Source organism: Elephas maximus, chromosome 2 (assembly GCF_024166365.1).
Source record: "Elephas maximus indicus isolate mEleMax1 chromosome 2, mEleMax1 primary haplotype, whole genome shotgun sequence".
Classification (NCBI taxonomy): Eukaryota; Metazoa; Chordata; class Mammalia; order Proboscidea; family Elephantidae; genus Elephas; species Elephas maximus.
The window spans coordinates 12,966,806-12,985,927 of NC_064820.1; the positions used below are offsets into that span (position 1 = coordinate 12,966,806).

Consider the following 19,122-nt stretch of genomic DNA (forward strand, 5'->3'; position numbering starts at 1 on the left):
TCTACTCCATTAAGGGCGTGCGGAGCACAGGCCAACTGCTGGGCCTACGTCAGACGGTCAGTCGGCTGCAGTAAACTCCTCCACCTTAGGACGTTTTGAAGTGGCCAGGTGTCCGACCCTCTGCTTTGTGTCAGGGAACAATTTACGGGACTACTGGTTATGAAAGCATGTTAGTCTTTCTACTGAAACCAACCCTAGTGATACATGATAGAAACCTCTGAAATACAAGGAAAAACGAACACAAGAAGAAATGCAGGAACTTTATTATAGCCATTGTTGTTCTTGGAATTAAGAATTGATAAACTCATTAAAGGAAACATTTTGCATTCAGTGATCAAGCGCCCACAGACACACACCAGATACAGCTAAAAGCACATGAAAAGTGCACCTTTGGAAACCACGTGGCTGCAAAACGAAAAAGTACAAGGATGCTTCTTAATTTCTGTAGCAGAGGTATCAACCTAGTGCTGCCTGCAGGATTCTGGCTTCGGAATACAGAGTGGCGGGGACAGTCGGGATCACCGAAAGCTGCTGCTAGTTTATACCAACATTTCATGATTAGGAAATACAGATGGCACCACTGTGCTTGAGGGCTGTACACTGGCTTCCAGTAAGTCAATCAGATGAGAAACCAAGTGCCACCATTACAATGGGAGGCAGCGCTGTGCTCCTGTCTGAGGGGAGAGGGAGAGAGGCGGGTCTGCCCAGGTCGGCGTCTACTTCTACCAGCTGGCACAGTGGGTGTGATAACGTCTGGGAAGGCTGGAGTGTGGCCGCTGCTCACAGGGCCACTGCTGACCGGCAGCAGAGAAACTGCTGGAGAGCAGGCAGTCTGCTCTGGAAGGTCTTAGTACCCGAGTAAAGGAGCCGTTTTCAGCAGGGCACTCTCCAGCCACCACCAGGGAGTAGGCTGGCGTGTCTCTGGGTAGGAAACACGAGCAGTATGGCGTAGGATGATCCGACCTGCCCACATGGACAGGGCCACAGGGAAAAGTGCATCAGGGCACCGGGCACTCTGGGCACAGCTGGACGACATGTCTATAGCTGAGCTGGAATGTGGTGTTTCTAGCTGCTCAGGCAAACAAAGGCATCCCTGGGTGGTGCAAATGGCTAACGCACTTGACTGTTAACCAAAAGGCTGGAGGTTCGGGTCCACCCAGAGGTGCTTTGGAAGAAAGTCCTGACAAGCTACTTCTGAAAAGCCAGTGAGTGAAAACCTGTGGAGCACAGTTCTACACTGACACACACGGGGTCACCGTGAGCTGAGCTGACTCGACAGCAGCTTGCTTTTTATCAAAAAGAAAATCTGAATACGTTGGTCCATTTTTAATATGTTCCTCACAACTGTAGATGTTAACAGCACTTTGGGATATCTGGACTGATTGTGCGTATTTAGGATTCTTCTGGCTGGCTCAGAGTCCCTGGGTGCTACCGTTAACACACCTCACTGCTAACCAAAAGGCTGGAGGCTTGAATCTACCCAGAGGCACCTCAGAAGAAAGGCCTGGTGATCTACTTGTGGAAAACCAGCCACTGAAAACCCTGTGGAGCACAGCTCTACTCTGACACACACGGGGTTGTCAGGAGTTGGAGTTGACTCGACGGCAACTTGTTAGGACGACAAAAGGGCCTTCCTAATAAACCGGGCGGGTTTTTGTCTGGTCGTCATGTGCTTTCAGCTCTCCAGCTCCAGTGCTCCAGAAGCAGCTCACGTTTAGTCCACCACCCTGGTCAGCGAGGACTTTCAGAGCTCAGAAGCAGCTCTCGAGGTGACTACGGAAACCTACACGTTTGCCTCCAACTTCCCAGCACAGCCCCTTTGGGTGGGGAGGCAGTCTGGGACACGGGCTGCTCACACAGAGAGAGCTCATTCCGGAAGTACTGCCTCTGAGCAAACCGTCCACATCCTAATTTTTCAGCAAGGCGACTCCTGGAATCAAAGAGGCGTCCCAAAGCCACAGCGCATCGCCCCTGGGCTGACCTCACGTGTGAGCGGCGAGTGCCACTTTTGCTTCCAAGGAGAAAGGCTGCCATGCCTGTGCTTGGTGCCACCCTGTCCGGCCACCCCTCGGGATTCAGTGTTGCTGTGGCTCGGTCCAAAAATCTTCCCTGCTCTGCCTCCCCAAACCTGCAACTGCAATGAACGCCCTCACTTCTTCCTCTCCGAAGACGTTAAGACTGTATTGTCTTCTTTTTAAAAAGCTTGAAGTGGCTGAGCTTAACCCTACCCTTCCAAATGTGTGCCCCGTTGTTTTTCAGATTAAAGTAGGGACGGACGAGACTGCTGACACAGGACTAAAGCTAAACTTTTTACGCAGGTGCTGGCAAATTCTGATAATGGCATCTCCAGGCCAAACTGTGGGAGCCCTTGGGTGGCGCAAATGGTTAAGCGCTCGGCTGCTAACTGAACGTCTGGCAGTTCGAACCCACCCAGGGGCTCCTTGGAAGAAAGGCCTGGGAATCTACTTCTGAAAAATCAGCCACTGAAAACTGTGGAGCACAGTTCTACTCTGACACACATGGGGTCTCCACGAGTCGGAATCCACTCAACAGGAACTGGTTTGTTCAGACCAAACTGTGGAGGAAGACCCGGGGAACAACAGTCCTTGAGCCACACCCAACCGGGGCCCTATGTACACAGGATCTGGGTCTGCTCCCTTTCTGGGATCTACTAAGGGAAACATAAGGCAAAGGAAGGACAGCTTGGCTTTGTCTTAGATTTCCCAAGAGAGCGGCATTTGGGGGAAGATATGCCAGTTTGTCATGTGGGGTGAACATCGTAGGTGGGGTGCCCGGGTGCCGCTCACTTGCGAGGCTGCTGGATGTGCTGGGTCCTCGGAGAGGGATGCTTGTCCATGGAGGCATGTGGCTTCTGGTGGGCTACCTGAGCAGCCGCCGGGGGGAAGTCCTTGTCACCCTGTGAGAAGACACAGACACATGGGCATTAAACCACTGGGTCAGTGTGTGGAGGACCCTTCTACAGGGCAGTGGGTGTCGTGAGGGAGAAGTCTGTCTCTGGGGATGGCTGGCGTCCTACAGCCATCAGAACCTGGGGGCTGAAGGGGCACTAAGGGCCACACACCATGGAGATGGTGAGAATTTGCCACCTGCGCCCCCACGCCACGAAACACAGGTAACCCTGCTACAACTTGTTCAGGACTGAACTGGATGGTGGGTGGCCTTCTCCTCCTACAGCTGCTTTTATGATCATCTGATTTACTTAGGAGCAACAATCTGACTGACTTGAATTTAGATTTGCCGCCAGGGAGTGGGGGTGAGGGTCAGGATGGGAAAGAAGCATCAACGGCGTGGGTGACAGCCAGGAGACAGCCTCATCCAGCCCCCGAGTCTCGGGAGAAGGTACCCAGCTGTTTTCAAGGAGGAATCCGCTTCCTGTGCCAACAGTGGTGGGTGTGGCACGGGGCTGGGCCAGGGTCGCGGCTGGCCCACCACGGGCAGCCTGGCTGAAGTGTGCTTTGGCTAAGCCAACTGGCTGTGCTGCGACCTCAGACCACGTCAGCATTTAATCATCTCATGTGCGGCAGACATACCACCGTCTTTCCCAGGGTCTCTAGACGGCTGGGACCATGGCTACTCCAGCAGCGAGACCACAGTGAGTTGCCGTCAAGTCGACTGCAACTCATAGCCACCCTGTAAGACAGAGTAGAACTGCTCCACAAGGTTTCCAAGGAGCGCCTAGTGGCTTTGAACTGCTGACCTTTTGGTTAGCAGTTGAGCTCTTAACCACTGGGCCACCAGGGCTCCTTTGAAGATACAGATATGACAAAAGTTTGTGAGGTTAGCCCAGGGGTCAGCAAACTTTCTCCGTAAAGGTCTAGATAGTAAATGTTTTAGGGTTTTGGCGGTCATACTGTCTTTTACAATGATTCAGCTCTGCCACTGCAGCCCAAAAGCTGACACAGTATGTAAATGGACAGGCGTGGCTGTGTTCCAATAAAACTTTATTCACGGACACTGAAACTTGAATTTCATATAATTTTCACGTCACGGCATATTATTATTATTAAATTATTTTAAAATGTCAACACATTCTTAGGTCATGGGTCATCCAAAAGCACCTTGCCCTCGGGCTGTGGTTTGCTGACCCTGGCTTAGCGCAAAGAGGAGGGGAATTCATGAGGAAGGACAGGAAGGCTCCGCAGCACTTTAGATCCAGCTCACGCTGTGGGCTCCTATTCTGTATTATTTTATTAATTCCTACCTATGGAGGCATGCTCCATAGAAACAAAGCAACTAAGAGAGCCACCAGGCCCTACATCCGATGAACAGCGTCACTGTGATTCTCGGCGGCGTTTAACAAAAACAGAACCAAGAGATCACGTGCTGGCACTCTAAGCTGATGAAATCAAGTCAAAGGCCTCTCATCCACCTCAGACACTCTGAGAGGGAGAAAAACGAGCTCTTACCCGGGCCATCACTCCGGAGATGAACACCGTCGGCTTAGGTGGGCTGGAAAACAAGAACGGAAAGGTGGATTTAAGGGTACAATCACAAAAGCGGGCATAGCAGCGAGCGTGTGTGGACCAGGTTGGTCTTGGCAAGTACAGCAAGCAATGGCCGTTTTGGCAGCTCGGAGGGGGAGGAGGAGGAAGTGGGACCGACCTCGTCCTCTGGGTTATTTACCCGCCAAGGCCAGGTCACTGGTATCCTGTGGAGTCCTCTCCTCCTGAGGTTAGCTCAGGCCAAGAGCCAGAGAAGAAAAAAAGAGATGGTGGCAAACAGCAGGTGCTTTCCGTTGCTGTTTTGGTTAATCTTCATATTGTAACTATGGGCGAGCCCGGTGATGGAAATAGGTGCTTCCCTGGGATAAGCCTGGACGCCCCTGCCTGGGTCAGCCCACGTGTTCCCAACCCCCTGGAGCACCCCTTTCTGGAACCATCCAGGAGCCCAGAGCTTCCTCAAAATTCTAATGGTGAGGCCTCAGAGCCAGATAAAATCTGGCTCCATGGGTCTCCCAGCTCCTTGGGAAGCCACCATCTTTTCTCAACATCACAACTCAGACTAAGAACATCTTAACTGTCAACAGTCCTCTGAGATTGGAACAGAACACAAAAGTAATTTGTGTTCACTCTGAGAAGCAGACACACACAAACTGAAAAAGGTTAAGATCACTTGTGATTCTACCCCTGGAGATAACCGTTATTAACGCTTTGGATATTCCTCCAGCCTTTCTTTCCAAGGTTAGAGAGACCTATTTGTTTTCTTGTTAAATTTCCTCTTTTCTTACAAGAGCAGTTATACTATTTTGTAATCTGCTTCCCGCCCTTAGAGTGTGGTGAGCACAGTTCTGTCATTATACTCTTGTACGTCTTTTTTAGCAGCTGCCTGTATGGTAGTTTCAGAGCATCAGGACGCAGTGGGAGGTGGTGTCCGGGGGGGTGTGCCACGGGATGCCTTGCCAGAGGTGAGGAGGCCCAGGAACAGCAGGAGAACGCAATGTCCACCAGGCTGGAGAGAGTGTGGGGTGGCCCAGAAGGCAGGAGGGCGCCCCTCGATCACATGGGGTGGAGAGAGGGACAGGAGCCAGCACCCGTGGGGAAGTGGGAAGGACAGGAGAAACCTAGATCACATGAGCAGATGGGATGGAAGGAGGTCCTCAACAGTGCCCCAGCTTTGCCTAAGGCCAGCCTTCCCCCAGGGCTCACAGCCCACCTCCCTCCAGCTCCCCCGAGGAGTTTTAAGGAATCACTTGTCTTAGCTTTGTTTTGCTGCAGGCCAAAGTCCCAGTGCTCAGGAAGTACGTCGACTGTTCATGTCCAAATGAGTTCAGCAAAAACACCCCAAATTCCCCCATGTAATTCCAGTTACTTAGTGAGACTGAGGTATTTCCAGTCTTACTGAGCCGCACAGAAATGGCCCTTCGTCAACTTGGTCTGCTTTAGCTTTTGTTTTGTGTGCTTCACCGGGTTGGATTTTTTTTTTTTTAACGTATATAATTCAGCTATAGGATTTATACCCAGGCAGTGGTGAAGGAAGGCAGTTCAAGGTTAAGCCCCTTCTGCACGTGTCTGGATTCCTTTGCAAGAAAGCTCAGCCTGCTGACACCACCCCAGGCCTGGGCCAGCCAGGCTCAGCCCTGGGAACTCGGCTCAAGGTTTGGCATGGAAGCTTGGGAGCTGTGGCCTGGATTTGTTGTTGTGTGCTGTTGAGTTGATTCCGACTCACAGCGGCCCTACAGGACACAGTAGAACTGCCCCATAGAGTTTCCAAGGGTGTAATCTTTACAGAAGCAGATTGCCACATCTTTCTTCCAGGGAGCAGCTGGTAGGCTCAAACCACCTACCTTCCAGTTAGCCACCAAGTGCTTAATCACTGTGCCACCGGGGCTCCTTATGGCCTAGATTAGTATATTTCATAAATATATCTGAAAGGGACATGGAAATGGGAGTGTACACACTTTCCTCTGCACCACTGTTCTCAAATGCCGCCACCGGCTTGGCACCAGTGAGAAAAAAGGTACTGAATGCAATGAGGAACCACCAGCAATCCAGTATGCTCGGGGTGGGGGTGGCGAGTGGTGGTGTCTGGCTCTAATACATCGTACTGTTTTTTAAAACAACATATGCTGCATGTTGTGGGCAGGAGAAACTGGCAGGAATGGGCTGGAATATCAGCAGAAGCTCAGCGTAGCAGTTCTGGTTGGCTCCAGGCAAATATTCTCTCTAAAGACAGAGTCCTGAGTAGGATTCGAAGCTCCCTACACCCTCTTAAACGGGCTTTAAAAGCCCAGCAAGCTCAGCAACGGATCTACGAACAAGCTTCCTTGCAGTGTGGAGCAACAAATATCAACAGGTGTTGACCATACATTCAAGGTCTTTATGACCCAAGGGTCCTCCCAAAAGTGTTTTCTTCTCTCCTCCAAAACTGAGGAGGACACGATCTACTTTACGGAGATACGGCGGCCACCTGTGAAAAGATGGCAAAAGGCTGGCCTCATAATATAACATCTGACAGCGATGTCTGTTTTCACAAAGCTCTTACCTGGACAATGCATATGTTGTATTGCAGGTTTTTATCAAGCTTGTCCCAAAGCCCCTCAGGCTCAATGCATTTTTCTATCTACAGTTAATAGTATCTTCAATTGGCAAACAACTGCTTATTACATTTATAGAGTAATCACACCTTCTATTCCTTGAGACATGGTAGCTCAAACAAAAATTCACAGACAAGAAACCCAGGAAACAATCTGCTTCCAAAGCTGTGTTTGCAAAACACAAATATTTTAAATTCCATTAGGATTCCATGCAAAGTGTAACCTACATTTCCAAGATTCTATAAGCTGTGATGGCTGCTCTGAGGATTTATGTAATCTGATTAAATTGTTCTGACAGATGTTGTTTTGAAGAGGCAACATTACTTTCTCTCAGGAAACAGAGACATGAAAATATCATTCCCCCCATCCCCCATCCTCAGGCCTTTCCAATTTGGTAAAAACCATGCTTATTTAAATAGAAAGGAACTGCAAGCAAGGCAGACCTAGCCAGGATTACGGTCCTGGTCCGTCTGTCAGTTCATCGTACTGTGGTGGCTCGCGTGTGGGGCTGTGATGCTGGAAGCTATGCCACTGGTATTTCAAATACCAGCAGGGTGATCCATGGTGGACAGGTTTTAGCAGAGCTTCCAGTCTAAGACAGGCTAGGTGATCTACTTCTGAAAATCAGCCAGTCAAAACCCTGTGTATAACAAGAGCTAGAAAAAGATACCCCATTTGGTAAAGTAGAAAAACTAAAACCAAACTCATTGCTATCAGTTGATTCTGACTCATAGCAAACCTATAGGACAGAGTAGAACTGCCCCACAGGGCACCCAAGGAGCGGCTGGTGGATTCAAACTGCCAACCTTTTGGTTAGCAGCTGAATGCTTAAGCACTGTGGCACCAGGGCTCCTGGTAAAATAGAGGGTCAATGAAAACAAGGGAAACCCTGAATGAGAAAACTGACACGACAGCCTCAACAATGGCCTCAAACATACCAACGATCGTGAAGATGGCATGGGACCAGGCAACGTTTCATTCTGTTGTACGTAAGGTCGCCCTGAGTTGGGAGCCGACCTGACAGCAACAACAAAGGTCCCGGCAGTACTTTCGGTTTCCAGCGTTCCCGTGTTAGGACCACACCAAAGTCGTAACAGGATCATATGGCCTTAGCAGAAATCCCTTAGGAATGAGGTTTGTAACTACTGGCATTGCAGGGAAGCTGCAGACAGGCAGGTTAAGATGGCGGAGGTGTGCAGTGAATGGAGTGGCCATGTGGGACACAGATGTCGACTGAGGTGGCCGAGTTCATCTTAACTGAAAATCCCCACCACTGAGACACCTGAATTCATAGTTTTCAAAACTTCCCTGAAGTCTATGATGGCAGTTACTGAAATAAATGTTACTACATTATATTTAACTTAGTAGGTCCAAAATACTGCATTTCAACATGTAATCAATCTGAATTACTAATGAGATGCTTCCCACTCTCCTCTCATACTAAGTCTTCACGGTTTGGAATGCCAGCGCAGGCCCAAGGTGCTCCCTGGGCCAGCCCTGAGATGCCAAGTGACACAAAACATTGGGCTGGAAAGGAAACCTGGGGCCTCTGGATTGGAAGGCCGCTCGCAGCCTGCCCTGGCCTCACAGGGATGAGGAGCTGGTGGCCCCTTGAGGAGCCCGTGATGTCCTCCCAGGCTTCAGGGATTCTGGCTCCCTGCACTCCCTCACAGGAGCCCTAGGTAGCGCAGTAGTTAACAGCTACAGCGAGCTATGGCTGCTAACTGAACGGTCAGCAGCTGGAATCCAACAGCTGCTCCTTGGAAACCTTATAGGGTAGTTCTACTCTGTCCTGTAGGGCCGCCATGAGTCAGAATTGACTTGATGGCACACAATGACATTTAGGATGGGGACACACACACCATGATCAGTAAGATGGAATCCAATCACATCACTGATTCTACTGAAAGTAGTCACAATGGCAGCCAAGCCATCACCAGAGTTCTACTTCATGGCATCATTTTCACGCTAGCAGTTTGGATCTGGGTTCAAGGAATTCCACTCAAGTTATCCTCTGTAAACGCTTTCTCCCCTTGATACAACTGCACTCTGAAGACATGGGGGGGGGGGTGTTTACAAAGACGATGGGTTAACGTGTTTATCCTTGAAATCTTCCGTAAGGATGGGGAATGACCTCAGACGATAACAGCGACTCGTCATTGATCCCTCAGGATGGCCAGGCACTGAGTTACGGCTTTACGTAGAATCGTACCTAGCTTTCCACCCTAGGATCTCCATTTGACAGATGGGGAAACGGTAAATCAAAGAGGCATAGTCATGTGTACAAGGGTCACACGGAAGACAAGTGGCCGGAGCCAGGTTTTGACCAAGGGCAGTCCAGACGGCATGGGCTCGGCAGTCCCGCATCTCCTTCTAGGGATGAAAAGATGAGTCACCAGCAGCCTCTATTTTTAGGTTCTGTCTTCCATTTATGATTTAGAGCCAGGTTTTTAAAATAAGTCATCTAAATGCAAGCTGAGAGCCCCTTATTCAACTAGACCATACTATATATTCAAAATCTGCCCAAACATTTACTTTCTGACTTGATAATGGATTTTTTCTTGAAAAGTATCGTTCATGTGGATTGTACCTGCTAGCGCAGAGAGCACGTGCATGTACCTCGTGACCTCCTCTGGTTCTCTTACACAGGTGCTACCTCTATCTGATGGATGGAAGAGCTGGAGGGTCACAGAGGTGAACACAGAGCAGAGCCCGGAGGGACCTGGGTCCCTGAGCTCACAGGTCAGGGCTCTGTTGGGTAAATATGTCCCACCATCCAAACATCACTACTCCTGAGCTTCAGAAACAAAGCCCAGAGGTTTCGGACTTCCCATCAAGTCAAAATGCAGTCAACAAGGTACAACTGGGAGGACAGAAAAAAGGTGGTATCATGGATTGAACTGTGTTCCCCAAAAATATCTGACAACTTAGCTGGGCCATGAGTCCCAGTATTGTGTGACTGTCCACCATTTTATGTGATTTCCCTATGTGCTGTAAATCCTATCACTATGATGAAATGAGATGGATTAGTGGCAGTGATATTGATGAGATATACAAGATTAGATAGTGTCTTAGGCCAACCTCTTTGAGATATTAAAGAGAGAAACGAGCAGAGAGACAGGGGGACCTCATACCACCAAGAAAGGAGTACTGGGAGCAGTGTGTCCTTTGGACCTGAGGTTCCTGTGCTCAGATGCAACCAGACCAAGGGAAGACTGATGACAAGGACCTTCCTCCAGAGCCAACAGAGGAGAAAGCCTTCCCCTGGAGCTGACACCCTGAATTTGAACTTGTAACCTACTAGACTGTGAGAGAATAAATTTATTTTTGTTAAATCCATCCACTTGTGGTGTTTCTGTTATAGCAGCACTAGAGAACTAATACCTACTAATACAGGTGGCAAATGGACAGAAGCAGAGTGTGGCTCTGACGCTGGACAGTCAGTGTTTAAATCCTGGCTTTGCCAAGGACCGGCTAGTGGGCTGGTTATTTGACCTTTCTGAGACGTAATTTTCCCATGTGTAAAATGGGATAACAACAAGCCCTAGCTCACTAGGTGGCTCTAAGACTACTGCTTAGTATACAGCAAACATTTCATAAACGCTTGTGTTAGGACGATGGTGATGGCATGGCACATCCCCATGCCCTTCCCGTGCACGGCTGCCTGACTTTAAGCCCACTGCTGATTCATGACTGGCTCAGGTTTGTTTCCTCTTTGGACCCCCTAGCCATGGATAGTGGCTGTTAGCTGCTGTCGAGTCAACCCTGAACTCATGATGACCCCAAGCAAAATGGAACCAAACACAGCCCCGTCCTGTGCCATCCCCGTGATCAGTTGCTGGTCAGACCATTGCAATCCTTACGTTCCTTGGCTGGGTTTTTTGAAGGAGATGGCCAAGACTGTCTTCCTAGTCCATCACAGTATGGAAGCTTCGCTGACACCTGTTTAGCATCACAGCGACCTGCAAGCCTCCACAGACAGACAGGTGGCGGCTGTGTATGAGGTGTCTTGGCCGGAAATCGAACACAGGTCTCCTGCACGGAAGGTGAGACTTCCACCATGGAACCACTAAAGCCTCATGCCATGGTCAGCAATACTGCACTTATCTGGGACAAGAGGGCTTCCAAAGTAAGCCACAAAGGGCCTCTGATCTAATTAAACAGATGCTACAAAACCAATGGACTTTACTTGGAGAACTCTGTAGCCTCTGAATCTATCTATTTCTGACATGATTTGAACAGTCTGGTTGTTCATTTTCCCAGCCCACCGAAGACACCTCAACATAAAGAAAATAAAAATCCTTATAACTGAACCGATAAGCAACAGCACGATAAGCAAAGAGAATATTGAGGTTGTCAAGGATTTCATTTTAACTTGGATCCACAATCAACACCTGTGGAAGCAGCAGTCAAGAAATCAAAAGATGCACTGCATTGGGCAAATTTAGAGTGTTAATGAGTAAAGATGTTACTTTAAGGACCAAGGCGCCCCTGACCCAAGCCATGGTGTTTTCAATACGCATGCGAAAGCTGGGCTAAGAAGACCGAAGAAGAATGACGCCTTTGAGTTGTGGTGTTGGTGAAAAATGTTGGATATACCAAGAATGAACAAGTCTGCCTTGGGGGGAGTACAGCCAGAATGCTCCTTAGAAGTGAGGATGGTGAGACTTCATCTCACATACTCTGGACATGTTATTAGGAGGGATCAGTCCTTGGAAAAGTACATCATGCTACATCATGCTAGAGGGTCAGCAAAAAAGTGGAAGACCCACGACGAGATGAATCGACACAGTGACCACAACAATGGGCTCAGACATGAACAACAATTGTGAGGATGGTGCAGGACCAAGCAATGTTTTGTTCTGTTGTACACAGGGTCGCTTTGAGTCAGAGCTGACTTGATGGCACCTAACAACAAGTGGGAAAGGCGGCTGTTGGAGCCACATGTCAAGTTCCCTGAACTTCCAGGGAAGCTGGCTGTGCTCTGAGGAAAGGGGCCTGGGGCCACTCAGCACTGAGACCATCAGCAACTCCTTTTTCCATGGCTTCTGTTATAGCACAGGGAACCATGACAGACTGCATGCTGGCCGGGACACAGGCTACGGTTACGCTGGCAACATGTTACCCAGAAAATGGTGACTCACAGCCCAGGAGGGGTCCTCATGGGACATGTCCCTCTCTTCCTGGTGAGAAAGTACATGACAGCTCAGAAAGGGACTTCCCCTAAAAATCTCCCTGAGAGTCCGAGGTGCCTGGTGAGTCATGGGCAGAGCTCAGATAAACAGTCAAGCCCAGAAAGCAGTGTCAGGGTCTTCATTTCACTTTCTAATAATAAACTGAACCGTTTGGTGAGAAGGTGCCTCTCTTGTGGCTAGCACAACACTGCCCCCTACCTAACCTGCAGCATAATTGCAATGAACCACAAGAGCCCACCACCATGGCCTTCCAGGGGGCTCTGTGGAAGGCCAAAAGCGGTGGGTGAGGCCCTGATGATCTTCCCAGATCCAGTCCCACTAACAGAAACACTCAAAGCACACCCCTACTGAGGAGGCATGACCTGCTTGCTGCTGACTGTGAAGGACCTAGGGGGTCCCTAGGTACTGCAAACTGTTAAGTGATCAGCTACTAAGGGAAAGGCGGGTGGTTCAAGTCCACCCAGAGGTGCCTTGGAAGAAAGCCCTGGGGATCTACAGCTGAACAACCGGCCACTGAAAACCCTATGGAGCACAGCTCTACCCTGACACACATGGGGTCACCATAAGTCGGAATCAACTCAGTGGCTGCTGGCTACTGGTTCAGGTGGCCTAGAATTCCGCTACTCTATTTTGACTCTACCCTTTGTGTTTTGATGGAGTTTACAGAAAAATATATTATCCCTAGGAGAGTTAAAAAAAAAAAAAAATTTTTCCTAGTAAGAAAGATGGAAAACAAATCCTTTCTTACCACTTATTGTTCTTGAAATATCCTTCCTGCTGGTCTTAATTCATTAGGGTTATTAATTTTATAAATACCAAAATAATAATTAGCGTGGCTGGCTACTGGAGGGAAACACCTCGCTTGGCTGCACCCAGACATTTCTTTGTAATGCCATTTTTCCAAGTTTGACTATCAAGGTCGTTTCCCTCCTTCAACCAGGTTTGAGGAGCGGAGCCGAGAACACGCCACAAGATGGCGCTGTGGCCCTCTCCGGCCGCGCACAGCCAGCCCGGGCGCAGGTAACGGGGCGGTGCACCGAGGGCGGGCTGCTGGCCCCTCCGCACAGGCGCGGTGCCCTCCCCTAAGGAACTGTTAACTATCAGTGAATCTAACGAGTGATTAAACCACATCCCACATTTTAAAATAAAATTCTAACCCCCTAGAGTCCACTTTCTTCTATATTTGGTACATGGAATTTATAACATTTTTTAAAAAAGGGCACGAGCCAAAAAAAAAAGGTACCCTATAAAGGAGAACCTTTGGGCTGATGTTCAAACTGGTACGATAACTCCTTACTTTCAACAAGAAGGCTGTCGTTTCTTAAAACTAGAATCAGTCTTCAATTCTTTCCCAGAAGAGACAGTGACATAGCAAAAAAAGTGGGTTTTTTCCTTTTCACTTTTAGAAATTAGTACTTTATTTTTCGGAGCACTTTTAGCTTTACAGAGAAACTGTGCGGACAGTACAGGGCACAGCCATTACCCCCTCTCCGGTCTGCAGGCCACCTTTCTCCTATTGTTAACACCTGCTTGGTGCCCTGCCTTTGTTACAGCTGAACAGCTGCGGATACACTGTTAGTAACTAAAGTCCACACGTTCCAGCAGGGTTGGCTCTTGGTGCTGCACAGCCCTGTGGATTGTGACAAAGGCATAATGTCACATGTTCACCATTATAGCATCATACACAACGGCCTCACAGCCCCATGTCATCTTGACAGGACTCTAATGAGCCCATGGCAGCCTTTCTGTCTTTGGGGACAGCAACTTGTTCCCGGTCCCTCCTGTCCTTCCCATCATGACTTGGAATGAGCTGTCCATCCAAGGAGCCCTAGCCTCTTTTCAAAGGAAACTCTGTTCAGGTACTAGGGGTCGTCACTGCAGCCCGCCCTCTTCCATGGGGAGAGCTAGCAAAAAAAAAAAAAATACTTCCTCAGAAATCCATTCCCTCATTCTCCCAAATAGCTTCAGACCTACTGATTCGAAGGTACCATGATCTTAGGACAAAACCTTACCCCCCACTTGTTCTTCTGAGTCTTAGAGCAGGGGTCCACCATCTCTATGGAGGGGGTGTGCTTGTTTGGGAGTTGTTCTGGGTTGAATTGTGTCCCCAAAAGGGGTATGTTCAAGTCCTAACCCCCAGTACCTGTGCATGTGACTATCTGGAAATAGCATCTCTGTGGATGAGATTCCTTCAGCTTGCCTGAGGTCACACTGGGTGGAGGTGGGTGGGTCCTAAGCCAGGAGGACTGATGTCCTTGTCAGAGGAGAAGAGACACAGAAAAGACAGACACAGAGGGAAGATGGCCGGGTGTAGACAGGCAGAGATGGGAGTGATACCGCCATAAGCCAAGGTCTGCCTGGGGCCGCCAGAAGCTGAGAGGGACAGGAAGGATCTTCCCCCAGGTCAGGGCCTGCTGACACCCTGAATTTGGACTTCAGGCCTCCAATGGTTTGAGAACAAACGTCTGTGTTTTAAGCCATCCCCTTTGGTACTTTGTTACAGCGGTCCTAAGGACCTAATAGCCCTGATGGCGCAGTGATTAAAGCAGTCAACTGCTAACCAAAAGGTTGGTGGTTATAAACCACCAGCGGCTCCGAGGAGAAAACCGTGGCAGGCTGTTTCCGTAGAGATTTACAGTCGTGGCAATCCTGTGGGGCCACTCTGAGTCAGAATCAACTTGAAGGCAGTGAGTTTGGGTTTGTTTTTTTTTGGAAGGACCTAATAGCAGTAACCCAGCTGCTGTTGAGTCAATTTTGACTCATGTTACCCCACGTGGAAACTAACACAGGGGTCCTAACTTCTTTCTAGATAACACTTCACCTTCAAATATTTGACTAATTGTTGATCTAAATGTCAAAATGCCACGCACATGTTTATTTAGTTAGAGAAGGCAAAAACTCCAGGCGCTGAGGGTGCAGGTGACTCTGGCTTATACACAAACGGTGTGTCATAGACACAACGCGGAGTGAAAGCCAGCGACTGTTTACACTGAGACCGAGGATCATTTCACCTCTGGACATGTATTTCCAGAAAGCCGCTCTAAGCTTAGCACTCTTTACGTACTGCAATCTCCTCATTTGACTCTGGCTTTTCCCTTTCATCGCTCTGCCCGTACCTTATTCTCTCTGGAGACAAAGAAGATAAAATAAACACAGTCACAGTGCTGATTCTGACTTAGCCTGTGTCTTAGGGATTTAATCCTTGGCACACACAGGGATCGCCCCGGGCCAGCCAGAGTCTCTGTTCATCGCATCACAGACAGTGACCATATCTGATAAGAGAGACGCTGGCCGGGCTTAACGACAGTGAGGGAATGAGGGAGGAGGCTGGACATCCAGTGTCTGGAAAACCCCAATCGTTTTGCTGCTGTCTCCACAGGCATCAGCAAGTCAGAGATTCAGAAACCCAGTAGGAGGCTGTGTTGGAGCAGTTGAGGGTCTCAGCTTTGGAGTCAGAAGGTTCTGGGTTCAAATCTCATTTCAGATGAGCAGCCTCTCAGAGCCTCAGTGCTCATCTATGAAATGGAAATAATACCTACTTCGTAAGACAGGTGGGAGCTTAAATGGAATAATGTATTTTCTGCACTTGGCAAAGGAGCCCTGTGGTGCAGTGGTTAAAGCACTCGGCTGCTAACCAGAGGTCAGCAGTCCGAACCCACCATGTGCTACGCGGGAGAAAGGTGTGGCAGTCTGCTTCCGTAAAGCCTAGAGCCTCGGAGACCCTACGGGGCAGTTCTGCTCTGACCTGCGGGGTTGCTGTGAGCTGAATCGACTCCATAGCAGTGGGCCTGGTTTTCGCACTTAGCGTACTGCCTTACGTTGGAAAACTCAGGCTACGTACTGAATTAATTTTCTATATAAAAACAGTTCGTTAGTTGCTATTTTGTCTTCTGGATTATAATTTTCTTTTTTTTTTAAGACTAGAGGATTCCAAGGTTCCTTAGTTTCTCTGAAGACTGCCGGGGTAGCCACCTGAAGTCTTGTCACTTCTTTGGTCTAAGCGCCACACCATACCACACCATGGGGCAGGATTCGAGGGTATTACAGAGAGAAAAGGTTCCCCTGGTGTTAAAGGGTTTGAACCCCTTCCTGCCTCCCAGCATCCTGCACAGTCCAGACAGTCCAGGGCAAGGGAAATGACAGCAGGGAGAGGAGGCAGCCTGCCTCTTTCACTGGCTAGGTGATTGTAGAGAGGACTGCAGATTACCCTTAGAAGCAAGGGTTAAGATTTAAATTAAATTTTTCTTTTTGCTCTGCGTTTTACTGCGTGGCACTGTAGAAGATGCCGGGAAAAAAAGCCTGCCTGCTGCTTAGCTCCAAAGCTGCATTGTTGGAAGGCTCTGGCTGTAGGTGGGCCTGCCGCTACTGATGCTAAATCGGCTTTGGAAATGGTCCTTTGGCGACCGTCGGATCTGGGAAGCGCCTGCTTAGAGTGCTTGCTTTCCACCGCCTGCGGATCACAACACAGAAACGCTCTGTTCCCCAGCAGAAGGACAGCTTGTGCCATTATCAGACAGGCTGATGATGACCATATAGTTATTAAAGTTTTGAAATGTTACCGAATTTCAGTACGTGACATTTGTACTTAAAATTATTGCACTTTTGATTCAGAACACAGTTATGTTCTAAGACCAGTCTTCTGAATTTCTGTCACAGGGACGGGCCAGTTAAAAGGTAAACAGGTGCTAACAAACAGAGTATTTGTTGTCTAATCCTGAAAGATGTGGTGGGCTGTCTTCAGGATCCAAGGTCCCATTTTAAGATGGTGAGGTTCTGGGGAGGTTGTCCATGGTTCAAAGTACAAAGTATACATTTTATATAGGATTGCTATTACTTCTTTGGAACCCTGGTGGCACAGTGGTTAAGAGTGGTTAAAGGTTGGCAGTTTTAATCCACCAGCGGCTCTGTGGAAACCCTGTAGGGCAGTTCTGCTCTGCCCTATACAGTTGCTATGAGTCAGAACTGACTCGACAGCAAGGGTTTTTAAAATCTTATTTTTAATTATTTAAAGAGAAAATATGTCAGTAGAAAAAAATACATATAAATAAGTAGAATATTATACACACATATACATATTATATAAGTAGAAATATTTATACACACATACAAATATATAGGAAATATGTAAGTACAAATAAATATCACATAAGAAAGTATAGAAACAGAAACAGGTTTATATTGAGATCTATAAGTAAGAACACCTGACCAGACAACTGCTAATAGAAGTCCTATGAGAAAGGTGTCATGTTAACACAGACCCAAAAGCACTCATCAGGTCTGAGTCCACGTCCACCTGTGGCAGCACAGACGGCTGAGCTTAAATGGGACTGGCTACCACCAGGATGCAGTCCACGTCCACCTGTGGCAGCACAGACGGCTGACCTTAAATGGGACTGGCTACCACCAGGATGCAGTCCACGTCCACCTCTGGCAGACCAGACGGCTGACCTTAAATGGGACTGGCTACCACCAGGATGCAGTCCACTTCCACCTATGGCAGCACAGACGGCTGACCTTAAATGGGACTGGCTACCACTAGGATGCAGTCCACTTCCACCTGTGGCAGCACAGAGGGCTGAGCTTAAATGGGACTGGCTACCACCAGGGTGCAGTCCACTTCCACCTGTAGCAGACCAGACGGCTGAGCTTAAATGGGACTGGCTACCACAAGGGTGGGTGCAGTCTACTTCCACCTGCAGCAGTACAGACGGCTGACCTTAAATGGGACTGGCCACCACTAGGATACAGTCCACTTCCACCTGTGGCAGCACAGACAGCTGACCTTAAATGGGACTGGCTACCACTAGGGTGCTCTTGCACAGACTCCAGAAATAGAGGCAGGAAGACTGTAGGTCTAACTTGCTCTCAGGGTACTTTCAACCAGGTCTCTGAGGTATGGGAGCCGGGCATACAGAGGAAGAAGCACAGCTTTCACTCAAGTTAAGTCCGTCAAGTGATGGACAAGAGCGTTCTGATTTTTCTGTTGCTATATTCAAGGTAATCGTAGCCTTGATCCACCGTCCACACTCACTGCAGCAAGGGATTCAGAGCTGATGGCAGAGTCACCTCCCAACCAGGCGGGCTGACAGAATAAGCTTCCCCTCAGAGGTCTCTGGGTGTGCCTGAGAGAGAACACTGGCTCCCCGGACCCCTCCGAGCACACCACACCCCCTTTCCTTTTCCTGAATTAGATAAAGGGGACCAAAGTAGGCAGATTGCTAAACCCATCATGGCCCATTCTGCTGGTGCATGCTGATAACTTCTGCTGAGTCCCAATGGCTGCCCTCACCCAACGTGTGAAGGCAGGCACTCCAGGGTGCTCACCTAACCTGGGAGTTTGGCAGCATGGACCGTGGTCTAGGCTTTCATCAGAGCTGCTCATGGCCTAGGCTTGAGGAATGCACACTGAGCACTCAGTGATGTCTCTGTCCACTGCTTCTCTCTGGCTGGTCACCATGCTCTCTGGTCTTCTCTGAGGACTAAGTCACCCGAGCATCTCTGTCCCGGGCAGCCGGAACAAAGTACCACAAAGTGGGCAGCTTTAGACAACAGAAATGTATTGTTTTACAGTTTCAGAGGCTGGGAGTTCGAATTCAGGGTGTCGGCAGAGCCATGCTCTCTCTGAAGGCTCTAGGCGAGGGTCCTTTCTTGCCTCTTTGGGTTTCTGGTAACCCCACGCATCCCTTGGCCTGCAGCTCTAGCGTGGCCCCTTCCTTACACGTCTGCCTTCCCTCCCTCTCTCTCTTCTTTCAGAAGGACACTAGCCACATTGGATTAGGACCCTCCCTAATCCAGCACGACCTCATGTTAGCTGACAGCACATTCAAAGACTCTACTTCCAGACAAAATCACGTTCATGGGTGCTAGGAGTCA

General features: G+C 49.0%; 1 protein-coding gene across 1 annotated transcript in view; it reads right to left on the bottom strand.

Moving 5' to 3' along the window:
* Nucleotides 1–245: 245 nt before the first annotated feature.
* The window catches only part of DAP (death associated protein), an 85,047-nt gene continuing 66,170 nt past the window's right edge, over nt 246–19,122 (bottom strand). Inside the window, exons 3-4 of the mRNA XM_049861136.1 lie at nt 4,428–4,470; nt 246–2,917 (exon numbers count right to left, since the gene is read on the bottom strand). Of these exons, the coding sequence (XP_049717093.1) occupies nt 2,804–2,917; nt 4,428–4,470 (157 nt within the window). The 3' untranslated portion in view covers nt 246–2,803. The remainder of the gene's footprint in view (nt 2,918–4,427; nt 4,471–19,122) is intronic.